Here is a 23,841-nt window from a genome sequence, read left to right as displayed (position 1 = left end):
TAAACAATAATCACAATCAATAAACAATCAATCCAGAAATGGACTGACAGTACTGTATTGGTTGTCCTGCTGTACTGACTACACTAGTTTGTAGTAAGGCCCCCGTGGATTGGCGCTGTGCAATGGGCGTCTGATTCCCGTCCCTGAGTCAGTGAGGCTGACACTGCAGCCAGAGGACGCAGAGCAGAGCGTTAAGAGACAGAACGGTACAACAGCGGTTCTTCTCAGCGCCGGTCCTGGAGCCACACTGCCCCACCGGATTTTGTTCTCCACTGAGCTGTCAGGTACTTTATTGAGCCACTGAACGCATAACGCAGCCAAATCTGAGCTTCTTAAATTAATATACACAGCTGGGAAATTTAAATTAATTGGGAATACGATTGTATGTCCCGTCATATCTTATCTGCCAGTCAGCTCAAATGGGGTTTATCACCCTGCTGTGCTGCCCATTACCATTACCTCAGCTTTGGCACCGGACTCTCGCAGGGTGATTGGCTACGCCACTTCCAGTTAATTGCAGATTAGGCGCTATATAGTCTATATCTGAACCATTATGAATCATTGCTAACCTAAGGTACCATTCATAAAACTTGTACTTCAGTGCTTGTGCTGTTAATAGCAGCTCCCTGTATGACAAGTTGTCTGAATAAAGCCCAGCATCATATGGACAGCCAAGACACCACAATTCTGTGCCAGCTCAGATTTAAAATGGCCGTTGAGAATCTCTGTGGCGCCTGATCTCCGTGATGTCGCCTACCTCCAAGACAGCGATAGAGGGAGAGAGAGAGAAATAAAGAGAAGAAAAAGTTATAATACAACAAAGTAGAGGAGGAAAAGGAGCACACGTGTCAATAGAAGGAGAGAGATACCTACAGTAACATGCTGAATACATAAAAACAAGAGCAGGAGAAAAATAAAAAGCAGAAGAAAGTAAAGAAAAATGATCCACAGCATAAGCATAAAACTAAGAAAAGCAAATACTGTTGAAAAGAGGATCAGATAATAACAGAAGGTGAAAGAGAAGGAAGCGGGGACAGGTATGAGTGACGGAGGGCGAGTCGATTAGGGAGTCCCGAGACTTCGGCGATGCCAGCAGTACAGGGATCATTCTTGCAGGGAGTCAGTTCACAAGCTGGGAGCCAGTGAAGTCTGTGTAGTCAAAGAATCCACAGCACTTGAACTAGAGGAGTGGAGAAGAAAGAGGCTACCTGGGAAATGCATCAGGGAATATGCAGACACTGAGAACGTGCTAATCGGTGCACAATCCCACCAGAGGAGTCTGAGCACGGGAGCGCCAGTAAAAGTCATCCACTCCTGTTTAATTGTTTTACTGTCCCTATGTCTCTAATACACCGTTTACTAGAGAACTGTGAGGGCCTGGCAGAAGGATCTGCGGTGTTGTTGAATAGCCCCATAAACAGATCACAGATATCGATGTACAGCCTGGTAAGATTCCTGCACACGATGCCACAGAACACCTCTGGGAGGAACTGACACAGAATCAGAGAGAGCGCCACACACAGCACACCGCAGAGGGAGCAGGACAGAATCCAGTTTCTCAGCAGGGAGACCAGGCGAGGACCCCCACCGCTGAGTAAATGTTACCGGCTCATCCAGCTGCAGGCGAATCCAGGTTCCACAGACACGGCTGGTGCTCAGCGCTTGTATCGACAGTACCAAGTTTTAAAAACCACAACTACCAGCATGCACTGCGCTACTCTGAACGCCATTTCCGGCCGCGGTTTAAACCAATCAGAGTGAGCCAAACCAGTGGTTCAGACGTCTCTTCCTGGATACGGACGGTGAGCGGACGAGGGTAAATGAGATTGAGTTTTATTTCATTTCAGTGCTTTAAATCTATTTTCAGCTGCACTATATAGTGGACAGAAACGTTAATTTAGCGAGCAGTGTTGCTGCGACAGGAAAGCGGGCACGTTTGAATGTAATATCGCGACACTGCGGCTGCCGGCGGTCGGGCCGGATCTCGACAGGGATGTTCAAAGATCGCTTGGGTTTTCTTCCTGCAGTCGGATTGCATTCAAATTATTCTGGATGATAACACGTTTCATCGACGTGAAGAGCCTTTCCGCACGTTTTTTGGCCTTCCTGCGCATCAGCTGACTTAGAACCAAGTCAAGCCGATTAGTCGTGATTTGGAATTTGGAATTTGGAACGGCCGATTAATCGGTGGCGTTCTAAATCGGGTCAGTACGAATCGGTTCTAAAGCAGAGCATGTAACATGTCGGTTACATTCACAGCTACACCACCAATACTGTACACAAAGTATAAATATATATATAAGTATATAAATAAGTAATTAATTTACAAACCTACCCTACTTTACTTACAAAACACTCGCCTCCTGTCCTTTATTTTGTTCGCTATTAGGACTAGGATATTGACCTTGTCCTTTATATGAACTGTGTATTTCACCTGTGCACTGATTTGCAGTTTCGCACTGTATTATTGCACGTTGTTTGGCCCGTTTCCTGTACAAGGGCGACTGCCAACAGCTTCTATTTCAAAATCTCTTAAGACTCGAGTACAGTGGGACTGTGGATCTCGAAATACACAATGAAGTGCTGCTCAGTTGAAGTTAATCTAAATATTGGGATTATAAAAGGACACGTTCAGGGGGTGGGTTGTGTGTGCGCGCGCTCTCCTTGAGTGCCCTGTGTGTGTGTTGCAGGTGCTGCAGAGCCTGAGAGATGTCCTGCCTTCAGCTTGCGTTGTTCCTGCCCCTGTGCTTCTGGGCTGCGGCCGTGGAGATCCAGAGACCCCGGGGGGTTCCTCTCTACAGTGAGTGCAGAGCCGGCCCCGGAGCGGCACCCAAAACGCACCCTCTGTCTCGTTCCTGGTCTGCTTTTGAGATCTTAAATTGACTTCCTGTGCAAATGCAGTAGGTTTTGAATGGACTTCTGATCTCGAATTGACCAGGAAGTCCATTCAAAACATGCTGCATTTGCACAGGAAGTCAATTTGAAGTCCACTCAAAACACTTGGGGTTCATTTGAGATCTGAAGATCTGAAACTGCAGATCTCTAAACGGCCACATCATTTACGACGTCCTGCTTAGATGTGAGTTCGTCTGTCACTCCGCGCTGGAGAAGAACGTGTTGGTTGGTCGGTCAATGGAGAGTGTGGGTGCTTTTTTTTCCTCTTAGATCTTCTTATATAGTTTTTTATTTCTAAATGTTGGCATTCTGAGTGCTGGGGTCAGAGGGCAGCGGAGACACCAGAGAGGGTCTTACGTTAGTCCAGAAAAATTCTTCCACGGCCCCCCCTGACCCTGACCTGTACAGACTGACAGCGACCCTTTTGGTATTTCTCATCCTGCTGCAAATAGTCTCAATGTGGAAATACACGCAGGCCATTTTCTCTGGGGTTTTGGGATCCAGGTTTCTGTTGTCCTTGTGTAACCCCCCCCCCCCTTCTCCTCTGCAGACCGTCACTTCTATGAGGAGGCCAAGCCGTTCACGTGTCTGGACGGCTCCCGGACCATCGCCTTCGACCGGGTCAACGACGACTACTGCGACTGCAAGGACGGCTCCGATGAGCCAGGTATGGGGGTCGGGGGCGGAGCGGTGCATGAAGGGATTGATAAACTGTTGTGTCTGAAGGCTGGTCTCCTGCAAATCCTGTCCGATCCAAACCATGTTTTAGCAAAGGATGTGGAGTCCTAAGGGCTGGTGCGAAACGTTCCTTGGAGGGGGAGGATCGGTCAGAACCAGGCTCGGTTCTGCAGGGCTCTGTGTCTGACTGTAATGAGCCGTTGTCTGAACCGTGGGATCGGCAGAGTGGGTCCTTTCCTCCTTTGTAATGTTTTACAGGGTTTCTAGCCAAAGCTACTTTGCAACCTCTGTCTATGGTCAGGCTGAAGTCTTAAGACTTATTCCAGGTCTGAAGGGAATGTCCTACTGAGGAACTGAACCTTTTCACCCTGGAACAGAGGAGACTACGTGGGGACTTGATCCAAGTCTTCAATATCATGAAGGGCATCGACCACATCAAACCAGAGGAGCTTTTCCAGATCAGCAGGGACACACGCACCCGGGACACAAATGGAAATTGGGCTTCAAGGCATTCAAGACAGAAAACAGGAGACACTTCTTCACACAGAGAGGCGTCACAATCTGAACAAACTCCCCAGCGATGTGGCTGAAGAGACAATTTGGGAACATTCAAAAACAGACTGGATAGGATCCTTGATCACTTAGTTATTAATGGACACCAAACGAGCACGATGGGGCGAATGGTCTCCTCTCGACTGGACACTGTCTTATGTTCTTAAGAGTTCATCAGTACAAATCATCATATCCATGCGTCTCTCCCCCAGGAACGTCCGCCTGTCCCAATGGGAACTTCCACTGCTCCAACGCCGGCTACCGGGAGCACTTCATCCCCTCCTCGCGGGTCAACGACGGTATCTGCGGTAAGAAACGTTGGGGATCTCCGAGGCTTGCGGGTCGCAGAGTCGGCAAACTGCTGTCGGTTCTCTCCGATGGGGTGCTTCTCCGTCTCTGGGTGACGGGTTTGGTGTCCCTGCACTCTCGCTCTCTGGGTGACCTCTGACCCCCCGTTTCCCCCGCAGACTGCTGTGACACCACGGACGAGTACAACAGCGGCGCCGTGTGCGAGAACACCTGCAGGTGAGTGGAGCGTGCGAGCGGGTAGCGGTGCTTCAGAGTGTTTTTCGGTGTGTCCGGCTGTCCTGACCACTCGTCTCTTCAGGGAGATGGGCCGCAGGGAGAAGGAGAGTCTGCAGAAGATGGCCGAGGTGACGCGCGAGGGCTTCCTCCTCAAACAGCAGCTCATAGATGAGGCCAAGAAGGGCCAGGAGGAGAAACAGGTGAGGGAGGGACATGGCAAGGGCGTGTGCAGTGTCTGTGTGTCTGTGCGTGTAGTGTCTGCGTGCTGTGTACAGTGTGTGTGTACATTGTGCAGTATGTGTGCAGTGTCTGTGTGTTAAGGTACAAGGCTTCAGTTGAAGCAACCCTTCGGATCCCAGTGAATCAGGCAGTCAGGCCAGTCAGCATTTCGGCAAAAGCCGAGACCTTTCAGCAGGAGACGACCACTCGGGAAGAAAAAGGCACAGACACCGAAGTAGTCCGTTCGTTTATCTTCTGTTTATTGGAAGTTTCACACAGCCTTATACAGTCTAACAAACAACTTCTGCATCAGTTACGGGGCAGTCCCGATACGTAGTTACACAACATAATAGTAATGATTCATTGGCTAATGCGTTTGGGAAAGAAAACGTTTTGCAGTGTTCCCACAAGCAGGTGCACGTCATGCCTCGTGGGAATGCTATTGTCCGAGGATGTGCAACACATAGTATATTTGTGTTTCGGGGGTGGCAGGGTAGGGGAAGATAGTTTAGCACATACTGTACGAATAACATGTTTTGTGTCTGCCACAGCTGCAGGGATTACAAGCAGTTCTGTGGATTATTTCAAAAGTATGCATAAGACACAGATAATAATAAGTAAAAATATGAAAGCTAAAAACAGGCAGTAAACAAGAACAAACCTTAAACTAGATTTATTTATACTTACAGATTCACTGTACATCAGAAGCTGCAAGTCAACACAGTTTACATAAAAATATTAAACAAAAAAGCCCTCACACCGTGTGTCTGTCTGCGCGGAGTGTGCGTGCGTGCAATGTGTGCGTCTGTGCAGTGTCTGCGCAGTGTCTTGTGTGTATGTGCAGTGTCTGTTTAGTGTCTGTCTGTGCGCAGTGTGTGTCCAGTGTCTGTCTGTGTGTATGTGCAGTGTCTGTGTGGTGTGTGTGTGTGTGCGCGCGCAGTGTACAGTGCGTCTGTGTGTGCAATGTGTGTGTACAGTGTGTGCAGTGTCTGTCTGTCTGTGTGCAGTGCGTGTGTGCACAGTGTGGTGTGTGCAGCGTCTGTGTGTGTGTGTGCGCACAGTGTGCCGTGTGTATGTGCAGTGTCTGTGCGTTGCAGTGTGTGTGCATGCGTGTGTTTTGACGGTGCGCGTCTCTGCAGAGGAAGCTGGGGGAGCTGCAGGACAGCCGCGCGGGCCGCGAGGAGCAGGTGGAGAGTCTGCGCTCGGTGAAGGAGGCGGCCGAGCTGCCCGAGAAGGAGGCCAAGGAGCAGCACCTCAAGGCCTGGGAGGGTCAGTGCAGCAGGAGGGGCACACACAAGCACACGCACACAGCTCCCCACGCTTTCCTCAGGGTAGTCCAACCTCTTACCTTGGGATTTTTTCTTTATAAATTCTTCTCATCTGGTGGTCTCTGTTCTGTGCCCCCCGCCCCCCCCATCTGCAGAACAAAAGGCCGCCCTGGACCGGGAGAAGGACAAGGCCCGCATGGTGGAGGTCTTCTTGGAGCTGGACGATGACGCGGACGGAGTGTGGGTGTCTTAGCTTGGTGTCACTTGGCCTTCCTGGGGTCAGGGGGCCGGCCTGGTCCAGAGATGGTGGGGGCCCTGGTCCAGACAACAGCCTCTTCAGAGTCGGGAATAGGGCCTTCATATCTGTAGATCCACGAATGGTAGCAGCCATTGTTAACACCCCCATTTTCCCTGTTTTTATTGAAATGTAAGCAGTTCAAGTCTAGTGAATCACCTGAAATGGTACGAAGGTAAGCGGTAAACTGTCAGTTTAGGTACCCAAAAAATGAGAAATAATGTACATTTCAGAGTTATATGCTGTGTTACTACACCCTTTTAAGCATTATTTGGCAGTTACATAGTTCCTGTGCATAGAAGTCACACTGTATTCCTACAATGCACACATCGTTTGAGAGCTTATTCTCTTGGCTACCAGTGCGTTTCATTCTCAAACACATCCGATTCACAGTGTCCGTGTCACCACCGTCATTCAGAGCCCGGGGGGGGAGAACACGCAGTCTGCTCCGGGTTGGGGAGGGTTCTCTTTCAGACGGTCACAGATCACTCAATTTCAATTGGATTTCTTTGCAAATGGACTTGTTTTGTTCAGAACAACCTAACAATTAATCCATTATATATTTTTTGATGTTCTAGTTCAGATCCAATGATGTAAAATCGTTGTGTATTAGTACACTGTAAACAGTTTTCCATCTTGACATGTTGAGCTTTCTACGGGTGTGTGTTGCTTCTACCAAAACGTGGATGCTCTTGTTTTGATCAGTAGACTGTCTGGTTCCAGAATGTCATAATTGTCAATAATTTCTTAGATGTTGTATTCCTACTCAGACCAAGTATCCCCCCACCCCCCCATTTCAGAATGCGGGGGGGTATAAAAAGTCTCAGCTTTCATGGGATACCAAACACTTGGCAATCAACACAGCAGTGAAGAGTACACATGGGATTAGAGAGAACAACACGGAATTGGTGCCTTTTAAGGGTACAGAGCGGTTTGTCAGCTTAAGGGGTTACATCTCCAATTGTTTATCTGTTCTAGAGACATTAAACTGCGTACATTTCAATACAAACGAACAATGGAGGTGCTCTAAAGCTTTTGACCGGTAGTGTAGTTAGATTTTATATCGTGTTCTCATCGGTGTCCCAGTAATAGTGGTGTTGGATGCATGTTAAATACTTCTGAATCTCTGAACAGTTCATCCAGACTGGATTGTTATAGTTTTAAAAGTTCTCCATTACATTCAGTTTTAGTACTGTGTGTGGATGTTTGTTCCATTTCAATTGTTAAATTCATTTTTTTTTTTTATAATACTGTAGAATAATTTTAAAAAAGCCTCTCAACCTCCTACTGAACACACCCCGCCCTGCCCTTTTCCCTTCTGGCAGCATCTCTGCATCTGAGCTGCAGACCCACCCTGAGCTGGACCCCGACTCGGACGGCACCCTGTCGGACACCGAAGCTCAGGTATGCCCGTCTGCTGCCCCGCCTCCGTGCCCGTGTCCGTCGCTGCTGCACATCTATTCTCTGCGTACAGACGCCCCCGCTGCGTCGACGCAATGCTGTCACGTGCGGCTCGTCTCCCTCAGAGAGGCGTCGGTTTGATGCAGTAGGAACATCGCGGCGTGGCTCTGCCTGTGTGCTGGGTGTGCGGATCTGTGAGCGTTTGTCCCGTGCATTAATGGAAGGCAGACTGACTGTCCTGCCGCATGACGGCAGCGCAGAGTCTTTGTGAAGAAAGACATTTTACGTTTGTGCGTAAAGCTTTGCGGACTACTCTGACTCATCATAGAAGCACAAACTCTAGTCCTGGGTGGGGGGGACGTGCAATCCAAAGGTGCAAAGGCTTCTGGGATGCGTCTCCAGTGGACTGATGGCCTCCTTTGCCTTCTTCACAGGAGCTGCTGGGGGGGGCCGGGAAGGTGGACACGGCCGCGTTCCAGAGCTCGGTGTGGAAAAACATCAAAGACAAGTATCACTCTGAGGTGAGCCGGGCCGGGCCGCCTAGAACATCCCCGCGTCCAGAGTAATGGGCTTACTGTGCCTCTTCGAAGCAGTGGTCCTCAACCCCGGTCCAGGAGGAGCCCCACCCTGCTGGGCTTTGTTCTAACAGAGCTCTCAATTACTTAATTGAACCTTAATTGAAGTAACAATCTGCTTAGATTGGCTTTTGTAATTGTGTAATAAGAGCTGGTTCTTTAATAAGCTCTTTAGACATTCTATACTTAACTTAAACCCCCTACTGTTTACAATCATTAAAGGGCTCTGGTTTAGGAAATTATTAGTTCAATTAAGGGTGCAATTAAGTATTTGAGAGCTCAGTTGGAGCAAAACCCAGCAGGACCTTCAAGACCAGGGCTGGGAACACCTGCCTTGAGAGAGAGAGAGAGAGAGAGAGAGAGAGAGAGAGAGGGGGGTCCATCCTGTTTGATAGGAAATTACTGTCCTGTCAGGCAGAGACGGGCAGTCATTGACATCTGTGTGTATGCGATCAGGTCCAGCCCCCCACCCCCTCCTCCATCCCCGCCGAGCCGCTGGACACTACGGACCCCCCTCACGACAGCGACTTGGACTCCCACTATCCCGAGGAGGAGGAGGGCGGCGAGGAGGAGGATGAAGAAGAGGACGAGGAGGACGATGATCGTGAGGATGACGACAAGGTGCTTTTAAAAGGGTTGTGTATAATTGTTATTCTTCTCAGACGATGGCTGTGCCCAGGCTGACGTGACCGCACCCCTCTCTCCCCCAGAGCCCGCCCATCGGACGCCCCTCGGACAAGACGGAGGATGACGGGGAGGCCATGCCGCCATATGACGACGAGACCCAGGCCCTGATCGACGGTGAGTGTGTGCGGCGCTCCCTGAACTCCGCCGGGCAAGGTCGTGGGTAAAGTGTCGGGCAGGTCTGCACCGCTCGGCTAATGGCTCCGTTGGGAGAGAGAGAGGTTACGCGGCAGCGAGTGCCGTGCTAGTGTCATTAGCTGGTGGAGGACAATGGAAACAGCACAGCGTGGTGCTATTAGAGGCAATTTCCCTGCTCTTCATGTGCTCACTATTTTTAAACCACAACAGGGAGGAGGGGTGGGGACATTCTTCGGTCTGAGGCTGGTGCCGCTGTTTAATAACAAATACAAGTGTGTCTGTGTGTGTGTAGTGATGAAGCTCGTTTATAGTCACTCTCGCTGTCGATCGCTCAGTCATGGCAGCCCCCGCGGCGTCTTTGAAGGCTGGCGGAGTGGGCGGGAGTGATTATATGGCGTTGGTGGCCAGAGCGCAGGTGTGGTGTGTGTGTGTGTGTGTGGTGGCAGCCTGTCTCGGTGCCTCACACCGCAGTGAGCAGCAGGTGGCGGCAGAGTCTTTCCCAGCAGAGAAGCGGCCGTCTCCACCAGATGGCGCCCGGCTGAGCACCAGCCCGGCAGTGGAAGGCAGGACGGGGGGGGGTCTCAGTGCTCCAGGGCCGGCCGGTTCCTCTGCTGCTCCGGTCCGTGCAGTGAACTCTGGATCGGCCGCTCGTTTACGGACTCTGGATCATGGGGGGCTGCGGGGGGGAGCAGTTAGCCTTTGCCTGCACACCTTTATATTTATATTTTGGTTGAAATGCGTTTGCCTGTGCGTTAATTAATGCCACACATCAGAGCCTCCCCCTCTCCCCCCAAGCTGGCAGTTGCTCTAGGAGAAGTTTTTAAATAAACATCCCAGGAGGAATAAATCAAAGCAGTTTTGATTTAAGGAAATGGAGAGGGGGGATGGGGGGGAGCTGCTTGAAAGGGAGAAACCCTGCCGTCGGCTCAGCGCTGCCACGGCGGTGCTGTTCTCGCCTGCGGTCTCTTCCCGCGGTGGAGGTGAGGAGAACTAGGCGCTCCGCCATGCTTTGGCCTCCTTGGCGTCGTCGTTTTCCCTTCTCTCTGTCCTTCGCCCCCTGATTAACGCCGATTCCGTGTCGGCGATCGGCCGCATGTGAAGCCTGGCCCGATCAGGGGATTGGACTGCGGCAGAAAGCGACGTCGTGCCGCTTGCGATTTCGGCAGAGGGGGCCAGACGTAGCCGGTCTGGCGCAGGGTCTGTGGGGCGATTGTCCCCTGCCTGTCGGGATCCTCTCTGGACTTGTACGATCTTGTGGAGAAAGCAGGAGATCGGAAACCCGGCAACGTCTGGAAGTGCCGGTTCTGTTCTGCGGGCCCCGTCTCCTGTCTCTGGGAAGATCAAGAAAAACTATATCCGGATCACCTCGATGTCCCCAGAAGCTCCAATATCGGCACCCAAGCCGCGTTCAGGTCGAGATCCCCGGCCGCTATCTCGGTATACGAAATATCCGGCAAATTCAATTTTTTTAAATAATATAAAAAAATTATTTCTCTGTTAAACAAGGACAGGCGTCGGCTCGGTCAAGTACTGTTAACTTGAACGCAACGGTGACTAACCAGAAAGTTAGGCCTGCGGTGAACTGGAGCCACAGACGGGTGGGCTAGGAGTCGTTCAAATGCTTGCCACCCTGTCCGTTTTAACCACGGCATCAGAATGCATGTCGCGCTGGGAAATGCCGTATCCTCAGTCGTCCGGAGGCCGGCCGAGCGATCGCGCCTTCTTTGCCCAAACTGGTGACGTGCAGCTCGGTGCGGAGTGACCCGATTTTCTTCCGGAGTTCACACTTCCTCCCTGCAGATCTGTGGCGGGAGGGATGGGGGCGGGACTGCAGAGCGAGTGCTTTTGATGTTCGAAGCTTAAAGCTAAAAGAGACAGAGAGGGTGGTTTGGGGGGGTTGTTGAAGAGATTAGAACTTGTTTTTATTCATTCGTTAAAAAAGAATTACTCTGACGGAGCTGAGCTGGAGGCCAGAGGGGAGATGGGAGCAGGACGCCATGTTGTAGTGCACGACAACAACAACAAAAGTGTTCAGTCTTTCGGAGCTCTGGCACAGGTCAGGGTTCAGTGATGCTTGCTTTACAACAACACACACACACACACTCTTATGTTGTATACTGGTAAATTGAAAATGTGCTTTATTGTTTTTTTGCACTGAATATCCATCACCAGGGATCTACAGTCCCCCGTCTTAAGAAAATAAGCGGAAAAAGGTCATAGTTGGAATAAACGAGTGACATTTTACCGGCTAATTTACAAAAGCTCTTCCCTGCACGCTTCAAAAGGCTCGAGCATCGGAGTGACAGCTCTCCCACCCGTCCGATCGCTATCGGGGCCTCTGACGGACGGGCTGCTCCTTATCGCACGCCGGTTTCCCCCCCCCCCCCCCGACCCCTAAATTGCGCAGCCGTCTTTGCCGCACGCCACAAAAGGTGACTTTTTTTTCTCTTTCTCGTGCGTTTCCTTTGCGATGCATATGGAGGCTGCAGATAAAGAAACGTCGGCTTTACTGCCTCGGAACAAAAGACGCTGGCAGTCCTTTGATTTTGAGTTCCTCAGTCCCCCGTCGCCTGCACACACACGAACACGCACACACACACACACTCCCTGATCATTTTAAAATCTGCAAAGCTGCATTTTCTTTCTATATAGGCCTCCCTTGCCGTTCAGAAGCATTCAGTTGCACTGCACAGGTATCGCGCCACAGCAGAAGCGGTCGGGGGCCTCGTCCCGTCTGTGTGATGATCTCCAGTGCTCAGATCTGCGGCGTTCGTGGCCTTTTACCGGGGTAACAGCAGCCTGTTCCCAATGTTAGCGGTGCGCCGAAGTGCCGCATTAACAAAGGATGTGTTTTTGACCTTCGGTGCGAAAGGAGAAGCTGTCTCCTGACGCTGGGAAAAATCAACAAAGGCACCGTTTTAAATATCTTCTGAGAGGCGAGAGCGACTTGGAATCGCACCTCGTTTTTATGAAGTCTACCCGACCGATCAGAATTTACGGTCTTGAATGAGTACTGGATAACGGACCGGTTGAGCACCACCAGGATACCCCTTCCTGTGGGATCTCTTGAGCATCCTGAACGGTTTGTGTGTGCCATTGCCACCATTTTGATCAAGGTCTTGGGCTGTTAATACGCTTCCCGTTTTCGCAGCTTCCAGGCTTGCAAGATGGTTGTGTACTGTAAAGATGATGGGACACACACACACACACACACACACACACACACGTGCCGTAGTGGTTTGCGCGGAGCCTCTCGTGTGTCGTGCCGCTGATGAGATGCAGCCGTAATGCAGCGTTCCCTCGTGGCCCAGATCTCGGGCGCCGATAAGGGTTTGCGTCAGCGCGACATCGGGCAGATCTGATCAGAGGGGCGAGAGCCCATTATGGATCGCTGAGGGGAGGGGAGGGTTGGGGGGGTTACATTGTTCAATATCCCTGCTTACATCTAGTGCATTCGTCAAAGCTGGAGCCAGGTCCCACTCTTCTCCTGGCCTAGATTTCCAGGTGCTGCTGCTGCTGCTGCTGCTGCAAAACAACAGCTCTCTGCTCCGGGACGAGGGGGAGAGGGAGCTCTGTGCAAATCTACAGAGAGATGGGAGGGTTTAGAGAGACCAGGGCGATTTGTTTCCTGTCGGGCTGTTCAGATTCGTGTGACTACAGGGGTGTCAGTAAACATGGCAGTAAGGAGAACTCGCCACGGCCTCAGTCTAGCACCCAGGGGAGGCTCGGTTCTTGTTTGTGGTCGTTCCCTGTCACCCAGCCCTCACAAATAAAAAAACTGTTTCCTGTTCCTGGTAGAAGTGAGCGTCTGTCTCCAACTGATGATGTCTGTACACTGATGATAAAAGAAAATAATTCTGGTCTTGATGCCAGTTTCTTCTGCCCCCTCTCTCCCCACCAGCTGCCCAGAAGGCCCGGTCTGAATTCGAAGATGCCGAGAAAGCTCTCCGGGAAGTGGAGGATCAGATCAAGTAAGTGGATCCATCGATGTCTCTGTCTGTGCGCCGCCCTGGCTGTCGTGGGCTTCCAACAAACCCGTTTGGCTAATGGGGTTCAGGGCACAGTGATCGAGGCCGAGATGTCGGGCTAATGGGGTTCATAATGGGAAGCGCTGCCAGTCCACGTGACTCCCTGTTGAAGCGAAGTTGAGAAACAGAGACGGAAAAAACTAAATAAAAACGAGCCCCAGGGAGCCTCATAAAAAAACAAAGCGTTTCCCTCAGCCTGATTCACCGCTTGTCATCAGAATTCCAGATCGACTTTCTGCGCTCGGTGTGAGCCGCGCCGGCATACCTGCCTTTGAAATCTGCAATCAACAGCAATTAAACCCCCCCGCCCAGCTCCGAACCTGCGTAGGGAAGTCTATTAATAGCAGGGAGGAGTGGAAGTATTTTTGGAACGCCGCTTAATCTGTTTTTAGTCTTTTGCACAGTGCCTGCTTGACAAAACATTACAAAGACATATTCCCGCGTGTCTCAGCGCTGCTAGATAAATGAGTGACGCACAAAAGGGCGATTGCACAGATGGCCCGGTTAGGACGGGCACGACTACTTCGCCAACACCTGAACTGGATGTCTTTTTGGATTTTTAAATGACTTTTATATTAAACACACTGCTGAAGTTGGGATCTTCTCTGTGTCTCTGCTTGGGCCTGTCTCTCGCTCTGTATGTATCAGAACATAAGACCGTGTCCAGTCGAGAGGAGGCCATTCGCCCCATCGTGCTCGTTTGGTGTCCGTTAATAACTAAGTGATCAAGGATCCTATCCAGTCTGTTTTTGAATGTTCCCAAATTGTCTCTTCAGCCACATCGCTGGGGAGTTTGTTCAGATTGTGACGCCTCTCTGTGTGAAGAAGTGTCTCCTGTTTTCTGTCTTGAATGGCTTGAAGCCCAATTTCCATTTGTGTCCCCGGGTGCGTGTGTCCCTGCTGATCTGGAAAAGCTCCTCTGGTTTGATGTGGTCGATGCCCTTCATGATTTTGAAGACTTGGGTCAAGTCCCCACGTAGTCTCCTCTGTTCCAGGGTGAAAAGGTTCAGGTCCTCAGTCTCTCAGTAGGACATTCCCTTCAGACCTGGAATAAGTCTGGTTGCTCTCCTCTGAACTGCCTCTAGAGCAGCGATATCTTTCTTGAAATGTGGAGCCCAGAACTGTCCACAGTATCCAGATGAGCTCTAACTAGTGCATTGTACAGTCAGAACATCACTGCCCTTGTTCTCAATTCACACTTTTGCCGAGATTGTATCTGCTGGGCCGCCTTTGTAATCCCTGCCCTGTGGATATCGGGTCATCACTCGCTCTCTTCTCGTCTCCCTCACTCTTGCTCCCCTGTCTCCCTCTCTCCCCCTGCAGGAGTCTGGAGAAGGAGATCTCCTTCGATTTCGGCCCGAGCGCCGAGTTCTCCTACCTCTACAGCCAGTGCTACGAGCTCACCACCAACGAGTACGTATCCCCCGCCTCTGCCAGCGATGTCACCCGGTCTCTTGTGTGGTGTGTGTTTATTGTGTGTGAGAGTGCCTTTGTTGTGGTTGTTTTTTTTGTTGTGTTCCCGGCTTCTTTGTATTCGCACTCTCCCGGCATTGAGTCTTGACACCGCCTGAGCTGAGATTCGCTCGGAGGACAATATGCCGGCGAAGGAGTCGTGCCGATCGCAGAACAAAAGGGCTGATGATAAAGACGTTAACTAGCTTATTGAAAAGGATGGAAATTACGGGTGACAGCTGAAAGGTTATGAATTAAAGTTGTTTAACAAGTTAGGAAGACCGCGGAGACTTCAAAAGAAACTCCCAGTTTGTTTATTTATTGAGAAAATAAGGTGTAGGTGGGCACAGTGTCCTTGTGATCAGGCCAGTGCGGACATCATGTCTTTGGGCTTCTGGGAAATGGAGAAGGCCCGGATCTGTGCACGGCCAGGGAGTGGCGGAGATGTCGATGGAGAGGTGTGTGTGTGTGTGGGTGGGTGGGTATGCATGTGTATATATTGTGCATCGCTGTGCGTACAGTGTGCTGCAGATATTGTGGTTGTTTATTGTGCAGCTGTGTAGACGGTGCCTCACTGTGGGTAGCTGTCGTGTATGTGTGTGTGTGTGCAGCGGAGGTGTGCGTGCATTGTGTGTGTGTGCTGGGGAGGTGTGTGTGTGTGTAGCGGAGGTGTGTGTGCTGGGGAAGTGTGTGTGTGTGTGTGTGTGCTGGGGAAGTGTGTGTGTGTGTGTGTGTGCTGGGGAAGTGTGTGTGTGTGTGTGTGTGTGTGTGTGTGTGCTGGGGAAGTGTGTGTGTGTGTGCTGGGGAAGTGTGTGTGTGTGTGTGTGTGTGCTGGGGAAGTGTGTGTGTGTGTGTGTGTGTGTGCTGGGGAAGTGTGTGTGTGTGTGTGTGCTGGGGAAGTGTGTGTGTGTGTGTGTGTGTGTGCTGGGGAAGTGTGTGTGTGTGCTGGGGAAGTGTGTGTGTGTGCTGGGGAAGTGTGTGTGTGTGCTGGGGAAGTGTGTGTGTGTGCTGGGGAAGTGTGTGTGTGTGTGTGTGCTGGGGAAGTGTGTGTGTGTGTGTGTGTGCTGGGGAAGTGTGTGTGTGTGTGCTGGGGAAGTGTGTGTGTGTGTGCGTGTGCTGGGGAAGTGTGTGTGTGTGTGTGCTGGGGAAGTGTGTGTGTGTGTGTGTGTGTGTGTGTGTGTGTGTGCTGGGGAAGTGTTTGTGTGTGTGTGTGCTGGGGAAGTGTGTGTGTGTGTGTGTGTGTGTGTGTGTGTGTGTGTGTGTGTGTGCTGGGGAAGTGTGTGTGTGTGTGTGTGTGCTGGGGAAGTGTGTGTGTGTGTGTGTGTGCTGGGGAAGTGTGTGTGTGTGTGTGTGTGTGTGTGTGCTGGGGAAGTGTGTGTGTGTGTGTGTGTGTGTGTGTGCTGGGGAAGTGTGTGTGTGTGTGTGTGTGTGCTGGGGAAGTGTGTGTGTGTGTGTGTGTGTGCTGGGGAAGTGTGTGTGTGTGTGTGTGTGTGCTGGGGAAGTGTGTGTGTGTGTGTGTGTGTGTGTGTGCTGGGGAAGTGTGTGTGTGTGTGTGTGTGTGTGTGTGTGCTGGGGAAGTGTGTGTGTGTGTGTGTGTGTGCTGGGGAAGTGTGTGTGTGTGTGTGTGTGTGTGTGCTGGGGAAGTGTGTGTGTGTGTGTGTGTGTGTGTGTGTGTGTGTGTGCTGGGGAAGTGTGTGTGTGTGTGTGTGCTGGGGAAGTGTGTGTGTGTGTGTGTGCTGGGGAAGTGTGTGTGTGTGTGTGTGCTGGGGAAGTGTGTGTGTGTGTGTGTGCTGGGGAAGTGTGTGTGTGTGTGTGTGCTGGGGAAGTGTGTGTGTGTGTGTGTGCTGGGGAAGTGTGTGTGTGTGTGCTGGGGAAGTGTGTGTGTGTGTGCTGGGGAAGTGTGTGTGTGTGTGTGTGTGCTGGGGAAGTGTGTGTGTGTGTGTGTGCTGGGGAAGTGTGTGTGTGTGTGTGTGTGTGTGTGCTGGGGAAGTGTGTGTGTGTGTGTGTGTGTGTGCTGGGGAAGTGTGTGTGTGTGTGTGTGTGTGTGCTGGGGAAGTGTGTGTGTGTGTGTGTGTGTGTGTGTGTGTGTGCTGGGGAAGTGTGTGTGTGTGTGTGTGTGTGTGTGTGTGTGTGTGTGTGTGCTGGGGAAGTGTGTGTGTGTGTGTGTGTGTGCTGGGGAAGTGTGTGTGTGTGTGTGTGCTGGGGAAGTGTGTGTGTGTGTGCTGGGGAAGTGTGTGTGTGTGTGTGTGTGTGTGCTGGGGAAGTGTGTGTGTGTGTGTGTGTGTGTGCTGGGGAAGTGTGTGTGTGTGTGTGTGTGTGTGCTGGGGAAGTGTGTGTGTGTGTGCTGGGGAAGTGTGTGTGTGTGTGTGTGTGTGTGTGCTGGGGAAGTGTGTGTGTGTGTGTGCTGGGGAAGTGTGTGTGTGTGCTGGGGAAGTGTGTGTGTGTGTGCTGGGGAAGTGTGTGTGTGTGTGCTGGGGAAGTGTGTGTGTGTGTGTGTGCTGGGGAAGTGTGTGTGTGTGTGCGTGTGCTGGGGAAGTGTGTGTGTGTGTGTGCTGGGGAAGTGTGTGTGTGCGTGTGCTGGGGAAGTGTGTGTATTTATGTGTGTGTGCTGGTGAGGTGTGCGTGTATTATGTGTGTGTGTGCTGGAGAGGTGTGTGTGTGCTGGGGAGGTGTGTGTGTGAGTGTGTGCGCGCGTGTGTGTGCTGGGGAGGTGCGTGTGTGTGCTGGGGAGGTGCGTGTGTGCGCGTGTGTGTGCTGGGGAGGTGTGTGTGTGTGTGTGCGCGTGTGTGTGCTGGGGAGGTGTGTGTGTGTGTGTGTGTGTGCTGGGGAGGTGTGTGTGTGTGTGTGCTGGGGAGGGGTGTGTGTGTGTGTGTGCTGGGGAGGGGTGTGTGTGTGTGTGTGTGTGTGTGTGTGTGTGTGTGTGTGTGTGTGCTGGGGAGGTGTGTGTGTGCGTGTGCGTGTGTGTGCTGGGGAGGTGTGTGTGTGTGTGTGCGTGTATGTGCTGTGGAGGTGTGTGCGTGTGTGTGCTGGGGAGGTGTGTGTGTTGAGTGAGGCGCAGTGCTGGGCTCTGACTCTCAATCAGGTCCCTGCTGGCTGCTGGAGGCTGGTTGCTAGGCTGCCAGTCTCTGGAGGCCCACTGTCACGCTGCGCCTTACCGTGCGTGTGTGTGTGTGCGTGTGTGTGCGTGTGTGTGCGTGTGTGTGCATGTGCATGTCTGTATGTATGTGTGTGCATGTCTATGTGTGCATATGCGTGTCTGTGTCTGTGTCTGTGTCTGTGTGTGTGTGTGCATGTCTGCGTGTGTGTGTGTGTCTGTGTGTGTGATTGTCGAAGCAGGGGTTGTGTCTCGGTTTCCTACCTCCAGTCCTAAAGCCGGCCTCTCTTTGTGTGAACAACCATCCCATGTTTCCCCTCACAGTCCTGCCACGCAATGCATTGTGTTGTTGTTGTTACTATGTGTGATTGTTTGCAACGATCCTAGCGCACACGGCACTGTGTGTGTGCTGAGCTGAGGTGTGTGTGTGTGTGTGTGTGTGTGTGTGTGTGTGTGTGTGTGTGTGTGTGTGTGTGTGTGTGTCTTTTTTTAAAAGCGAGGGATTTCCCTGGTTTGGAGGGGATTTGCACACGATTGGCTCCAGTGGAATTCTCCGAAATGTTTGTCTCTCTCTCCCCTCCGCCTATGTGACGTCTCGATTAAAAAAACAACAACAAATGAAAGCGCTGAGACACGGGAGCCCTGGCACCGGATCGGTTCCCGGTCTCCCGGAGAGCGCCAGCCACAGATGAGCTCCTAATCCATGCTTTGTTTCGTCCGAGTTAACAAATCGTAAACGTAAATGCGGGACGTTATTGTGGCACATAAATCGTCCACCCCTTCAGAATCGACATCCAGGTTTGTGTTTTTCCTCCCTTTCTTCTCTGTTGCGATGAATCTATGAAATCAAAGTCAATCGTGTTCGTTCATACGGGCTCTCCTCCCTCAGGTACATCTACAGACTCTGCCCATTCAACCGTGTGTCGCAGAAGTCCAAATTCGGTGGATCGGAAACCAACCTGGGGTGAGAGTTTGTTTGTTTCCCCTCGGGGGACATGGGTTAGAAGTTTCGGTTACCGCAAAGACCGTCTCCCTGTCTGAATCTCTCTCTCTCTCTCTCTCTCTCTCCGTCTGCAGGTCGTGGGGCTCGTGGTTCGGCCCAGAGGACGACAAATACTCCATCATGAAGTACGAGCACGGCACGGGCTGCTGGCAGGGGCCCAGCCGGTCCACCACGGTGAGTGAATCCGTACCGGCGCCGAACACACAGCCACTCCGGCTGAATCATTCAAATTACACAATTTGCGCGTTACGGCTCTTTGGCATCAAATATAAATATTGAATTCACCAAGAACAGACGCAGATGCTTTTGAACAGCTTTTACTGTGCGTGTGGCGCGGAGCCACTGCCAGACGGAGGCTGTTGACATCGGGGTCACAACCTCTCTGGTGTCAGGCTCCAGTCCTGGGGGGCCGCAGTGTCTGCTGGGGTTCTTCCAGCCTGGCTCTGGGCTCCTTAATCGGTCCAATTAAACAATGAAGTGGATGAATGGAACATTGTCGGGTATCGGCTACAAACATCAAATATGACGGCTTTACAGGACGACTACCTCACTCGATAATGCCGTTAATTGGACAAGGACAAGGGCGTCTGCTGAGGCTGGAGTCCGACACCCCTGCCCTGTCGACGCGCACAGCACATCGGTTTAGCAGTCACTGTGATGATCTCTCATGGGTTCTGGGTTCTAAGTGTGTTGTCTCTCTCCCCCTCTCTCTCTCCATCCCTCCCTCCCTCCCTCTCTCTCTGTCCCTCTCTCTCCCTCTCTCTATCTCTGTCCGGCAGGTGAAGCTCAGCTGTGGAAAGGACACCACTGTTGTGTCCGCCACCGAGCCCAGCCGCTGTGAGTACCTCATGGAGTTCACCACCCCCGCCATCTGCAAGGAGCCCCCGCCCTCCGACCCATCCCCCCACGACGAGTTCTAGGCCCGATTGGTGAGCGGCGCACACGCTCACACACTCACACACTCGCACGTACGCTTGTTTGTTTTGTTCGTATCGGACCCTGGGGTGATTGGCTGAGCCACCGGTCCCAGCGGTCACCTCTGTCCTTGCACTGAGTTTTGACCAGTTCTCCTCTCGAGTGTGTTGACGCGGCCGTGATCGGAGTGTTTATTGATGACGGTGCTGTAGGTTGTGATTATAAAAGGTCTGTCCCTCAAAAAGCCTGGCTCTATACCGGGGGGGGGGGGGGGGCAAATACTGGACCTCCTGCCAAGTACTAACACATTGGATAAGGATTTGAAACTGTGTGCTGTGAGTGTGTAAGCATCTCATGCCAATAAAGCTTGTTTTGAATTTGAGAGAGAGAGGAGAGATGGAGAGCGAGCGAGGGAGAGGAGATGGAGAGAGCGAGAGATGAGAGAGAGGGAGAGAAGACAGGAAGAGAGAGGGGGGAGAGAGAGGAGATGGAGAGAGCGAGCGAGGGAGAGGAGATGGAGAGAGTGAGGGAGAGAAGACAGGAAGAGAGAGGGGGGAGAGGAGACGGGGAGAGAGAGTGAGCAAGGGCAGAGAGAGGAGACCTAGAGAGAAGGAGTGCGAGGGTGTAACGTGGACATTTATCTCTACCGAGTCTGAATTTGAGAGAGGAGACACGGACACACAGGTCTATTGTTCTTGAAAACACTTTGCAAGCAGAACGTATTTCTCTCTCCACACAGGGTCTGGAAAACTGGGAACACACGTACACTGAAGAAGACGCGAAGATGCTTCAACCTTTCTCCTCTTGAAAAGAAAAAACAAAGAAAAGAAATAAGGACAAAAAAAAAAAGCAACAAGAAGAAAAATAACCCCAGTAGTGAGAGGCTGTCGCTCCCTGCTTCCCCCCCGAGCCGACCTCTGACCCCGGGATCTGGGCAGCTCGCGGTCTGGGAGGGTTTTTGTTTTTACTGTAGAGAAATCAAGAATCACAAAAGATGCTTTGAGCCGCGCCGGCGGGCGTGTGACTGGCAGTGCGCTGAAGGAGCGTTTGTTCTGCCCGCGGCCCCGGTGACTCTCGCGCCGCACACGGATTCTTCCTCTCCATTTGTCACTTCGTTTCTTTTTCCTTCCTCCCTCCCAACACAACTCTTATTTTCCAGTCGCTTTGCTTTTACTAATTATTTTTATTTCCTTATCTTAGCGTTTATTGATGTGATGGCACTACTGGGCGGAGGTGAACTCTCGGGGTTGACCTCTTCGGGGCTTGTGTGACCCTTGACCTTTGCTACTGTTCTCTGCGGGGGGGCAGCCAGGTTCGGGATGTTTACACACTAAAAGCGTAGGAGATTTATTTGCAGCACATCGTGTACCTGCCTCCTCGAGTCGTCAATGGCTCGGCTTGGAAACCGTATTGAGATATTGGGTGTAAACACTGGGATCAGACCTGTTTAGTGAAGAATGCAGAATTGTCTCTTCCGTGTTTTTTAGCATTTTAGTTTTTCCAGTTAAGCCAGTCAAGTCGCACACACTGCTCCGTTTAATTGCCTCCTGTGCTTTCGCTAACATCGCGATGTGAACGATGATGTTTAATTTAAAAGGCATTTTCTCCTCATTTGCCTGCCTGCTTAGCTCTCTGTCTCCCGGTTCGGCGTCGGGGACGGCACTTCCTGTCTGTCCATTCTGTGTCTTCTGTAACAGACATCACTTCCTGTCTCTCTCTCTCGGTACGTCTGCCTCTGAATCCAGCTAGATATCACCTAGACGTGGCCAGAAACTCTGATTTGCGAACGAATTAAAGAATTAACGAATGCATACTGTGATGGGGGTATTAGAGATGAATCAATGGCAAATACACATCAGTTTTGAGAGCTGAAAGTGAATTTATTTATGATTTTGAATGCATATCGTCACACAACGGTCTAACATGTTTGTATCCTGCTGTGGGGGGGGGGTGCATGTTCCTCAGGATCTCCTGTATGAGACTTCAGCAGCACCACGACTCGCACGACCCTAAAATGCTTGTTCTGGGTTTTTTTTGGAGTTTGATTTCTGAAATTAATCATTCCACCGTACTCCCGTCCCTTCGGATCTCGCCGGAGTCATCCCTATCACGCCTCTTCCTATCTGTGCACTTGGTGGATGAACAGCCTCCCTCCCTCCTGTGCGGCTCCCGCTGATATCAAGCATCTCATTGTTACCTCTGCGAACGTCAGCCCCGCTTTGATGTGCGACGCTTCTCTAGTGCTGCTTTAAGTGTGTCAAAGGCTCTTTTGTGCGTCTGTCACCGTCTTTATTAGCCTGTGTTAAAACTTTGTAATTGCCATCATGATTGGCTGTTAATGTAAAAAAAGAAGAGAAGAAACGACATTGATCGGGCAACGGTGGCGCTGTCTGGCAGCGGCGCGGTGCGGCTCTCCTCCTGCGAGGGAGACGCGGTGGCTTCGGTCTCAGACGGGGACTTCAGACTGCGGGCCAATTTCTAAGTTTGTTTTTCTTTCCCCTTCTTTTTCTTTTGTGCTCCTTTGGTATTTGAATGTGTGATTCTGAATTAAAAAGCTCCCGTCTCCAGACGCCTCTCTCTGTGTACCCTTGTTAACCGAGTATGTTCTTGTGGGCGTGGGAAGAGGGAGGGCGGGGGACAAACTAGCGGCTCTGTCCCTGTGGGCTTGTGGGGTTCGTGTTCGGATCTGTCGCGGGGAGGGTGAGAGATGATGGCTTTGTGATCTCCCGTGCTGGTCCTGTTTGCGCCTGGGGAGTACATTCTGAGTCCGGCAATCCACGGTAAGCTACTCCTCAACTGCAGTGATGTGTAGAAAACGGAAAAAAACCTTTACAAACACAGACTATACTTCACCAGAAAGACACAAGCAGAGTGCGTGGTTCGACATGAAACTATTTATTTCTAAATAAAGGGAGTCATTTTTAATGCACATCAAATCCAATCAAACTCCATTCGATTTCAAAATGGGCGCGTCGCATTCAAACGACAATTGCGGACTCTGTGTCCGAGGTGGGACGGGGAGGAGCACGCACGCTTGTCTCTCTTCAGGCACGTGCAAGTTGGCTGTATCTTCAGATTGTAAAGGCACAGATGAAACCTGAAAACCAAATGACTTCCTGTACAAGGGCGGCTGGGGACCGAGCCCATGTGGTCCCTGCACGCCTGTCCTCACCCCTGTCCTGTGCCAGTCCCCCTGTGAGTCCCCTGGGGCAGAATGGAGGATCTGGATGGCTTAGATTGATGTCTGGATTGAAGTGACCCAATCTTACCAGGACCCGTTGTGTAGCCCGTCTACTGTTCTACTATAAACTTGAATTGACATCCAAGAGCAGCACGTAGGTGTGGAAGAAAGATTCGACTTCCTGGCCAGGCCTGATGTGTCTGAAGTGGCACAGGACTGGGAGGTTCGATGACACCAGGAACACGTACATTGGATGAGCTTTCCGCTTCATGAGATCCCTTACAGCCCAGCGAGAGCTCATGTCGTTCGGGGACGAGAGGATGTGAAACATTTATTAACTTCTCGTGCTTTTCTCCTTAGTGTTGTGCGTTTTAGAAGTTTCTCTGTGTGAATCAGACGGCATGAGGAAACCCGGGTACAGAGTGAATATTCAATGCCGCGGCTTCCAATCCCCGAGTCCCAGCGCCATGGTGGTACGACTGACAGGGCCTGGAACGTGAGGGAACACACTTTGTGGGTTTTTTTTCTGGGGACACCTCTCGGTTCAACCTCAAATGAGCTGGGGAGTTTCTAGTGGAACTAAAAAAAACCTCCCAAGATGCACTTGGTGTAAGCAGGTACACTGGTGTGGCAGACAAGCTGTCATGGTTTAATTAAACAATTACACAATTACGCCTGACCCCAGACCATTGTGGAAGATGACCCATCGCCTGTGTCTTCAGCCTTTTGTGCACTTGGGGGGGAGGGACGTCCTTCGTCCGTGTGTCTTTGTGCATCTCTGTGAGTCTCTCTGTGTCTTGTGTGTGGCACGATCTGATGTTGCTGTGTGGTTGTTCATGGGACAGTAAAAACTGGACCCAACCCATCTCTGTAATGTTCTAAGACAGTGGTTTTCAAACCGGTTCTGGAGTACCCCCTGCCCTGCTGGTTTTTGTTCC

General features: G+C 51.4%; 1 protein-coding gene across 2 annotated transcripts; it reads left to right on the top strand.

Moving 5' to 3' along the window:
- The first annotated feature begins 1,739 nt into the window (after window positions 1–1,739).
- Window positions 1,740–22,291, top strand: prkcsh (PRKCSH beta subunit of glucosidase II). 2 transcript variants are annotated; one of them, XM_066707895.1, is made up of 18 exons: window positions 1,740–1,816; window positions 2,691–2,800; window positions 3,446–3,562; window positions 4,338–4,433; window positions 4,593–4,650; window positions 4,733–4,850; window positions 6,009–6,138; window positions 6,293–6,377; window positions 7,758–7,836; window positions 8,268–8,354; window positions 8,865–9,029; window positions 9,119–9,209; window positions 13,132–13,201; window positions 14,582–14,671; window positions 18,694–18,768; window positions 18,882–18,981; window positions 19,587–19,736; window positions 20,462–22,291. In XM_066707895.1, exons 2-17 carry the CDS (start codon window positions 2,710–2,712, stop codon window positions 19,725–19,727), a joined length of 1,593 nt encoding a protein of 530 aa, XP_066563992.1. In that variant the 5' UTR covers window positions 1,740–1,816; window positions 2,691–2,709; the 3' UTR covers window positions 19,728–19,736; window positions 20,462–22,291. The 2 variants fall into 2 exon arrangements, with proteins under 2 accessions (XP_066563992.1, XP_066563993.1); XM_066707896.1 differs by lacking the exon at window positions 1,740–1,816 and adding an exon at window positions 1,874–2,204.
- The last annotated feature ends 1,550 nt before the right edge of the window (window positions 22,292–23,841 follow it).

This window comes from Amia ocellicauda, chromosome 7 (genome assembly GCF_036373705.1).
Source record: "Amia ocellicauda isolate fAmiCal2 chromosome 7, fAmiCal2.hap1, whole genome shotgun sequence".
Classification (NCBI taxonomy): domain Eukaryota; kingdom Metazoa; phylum Chordata; class Actinopteri; order Amiiformes; family Amiidae; genus Amia; species Amia ocellicauda.
The sequence above is the reverse complement of the archived record's forward strand: the minus strand, read 5'-3'. Positions and strand labels throughout refer to the sequence as shown.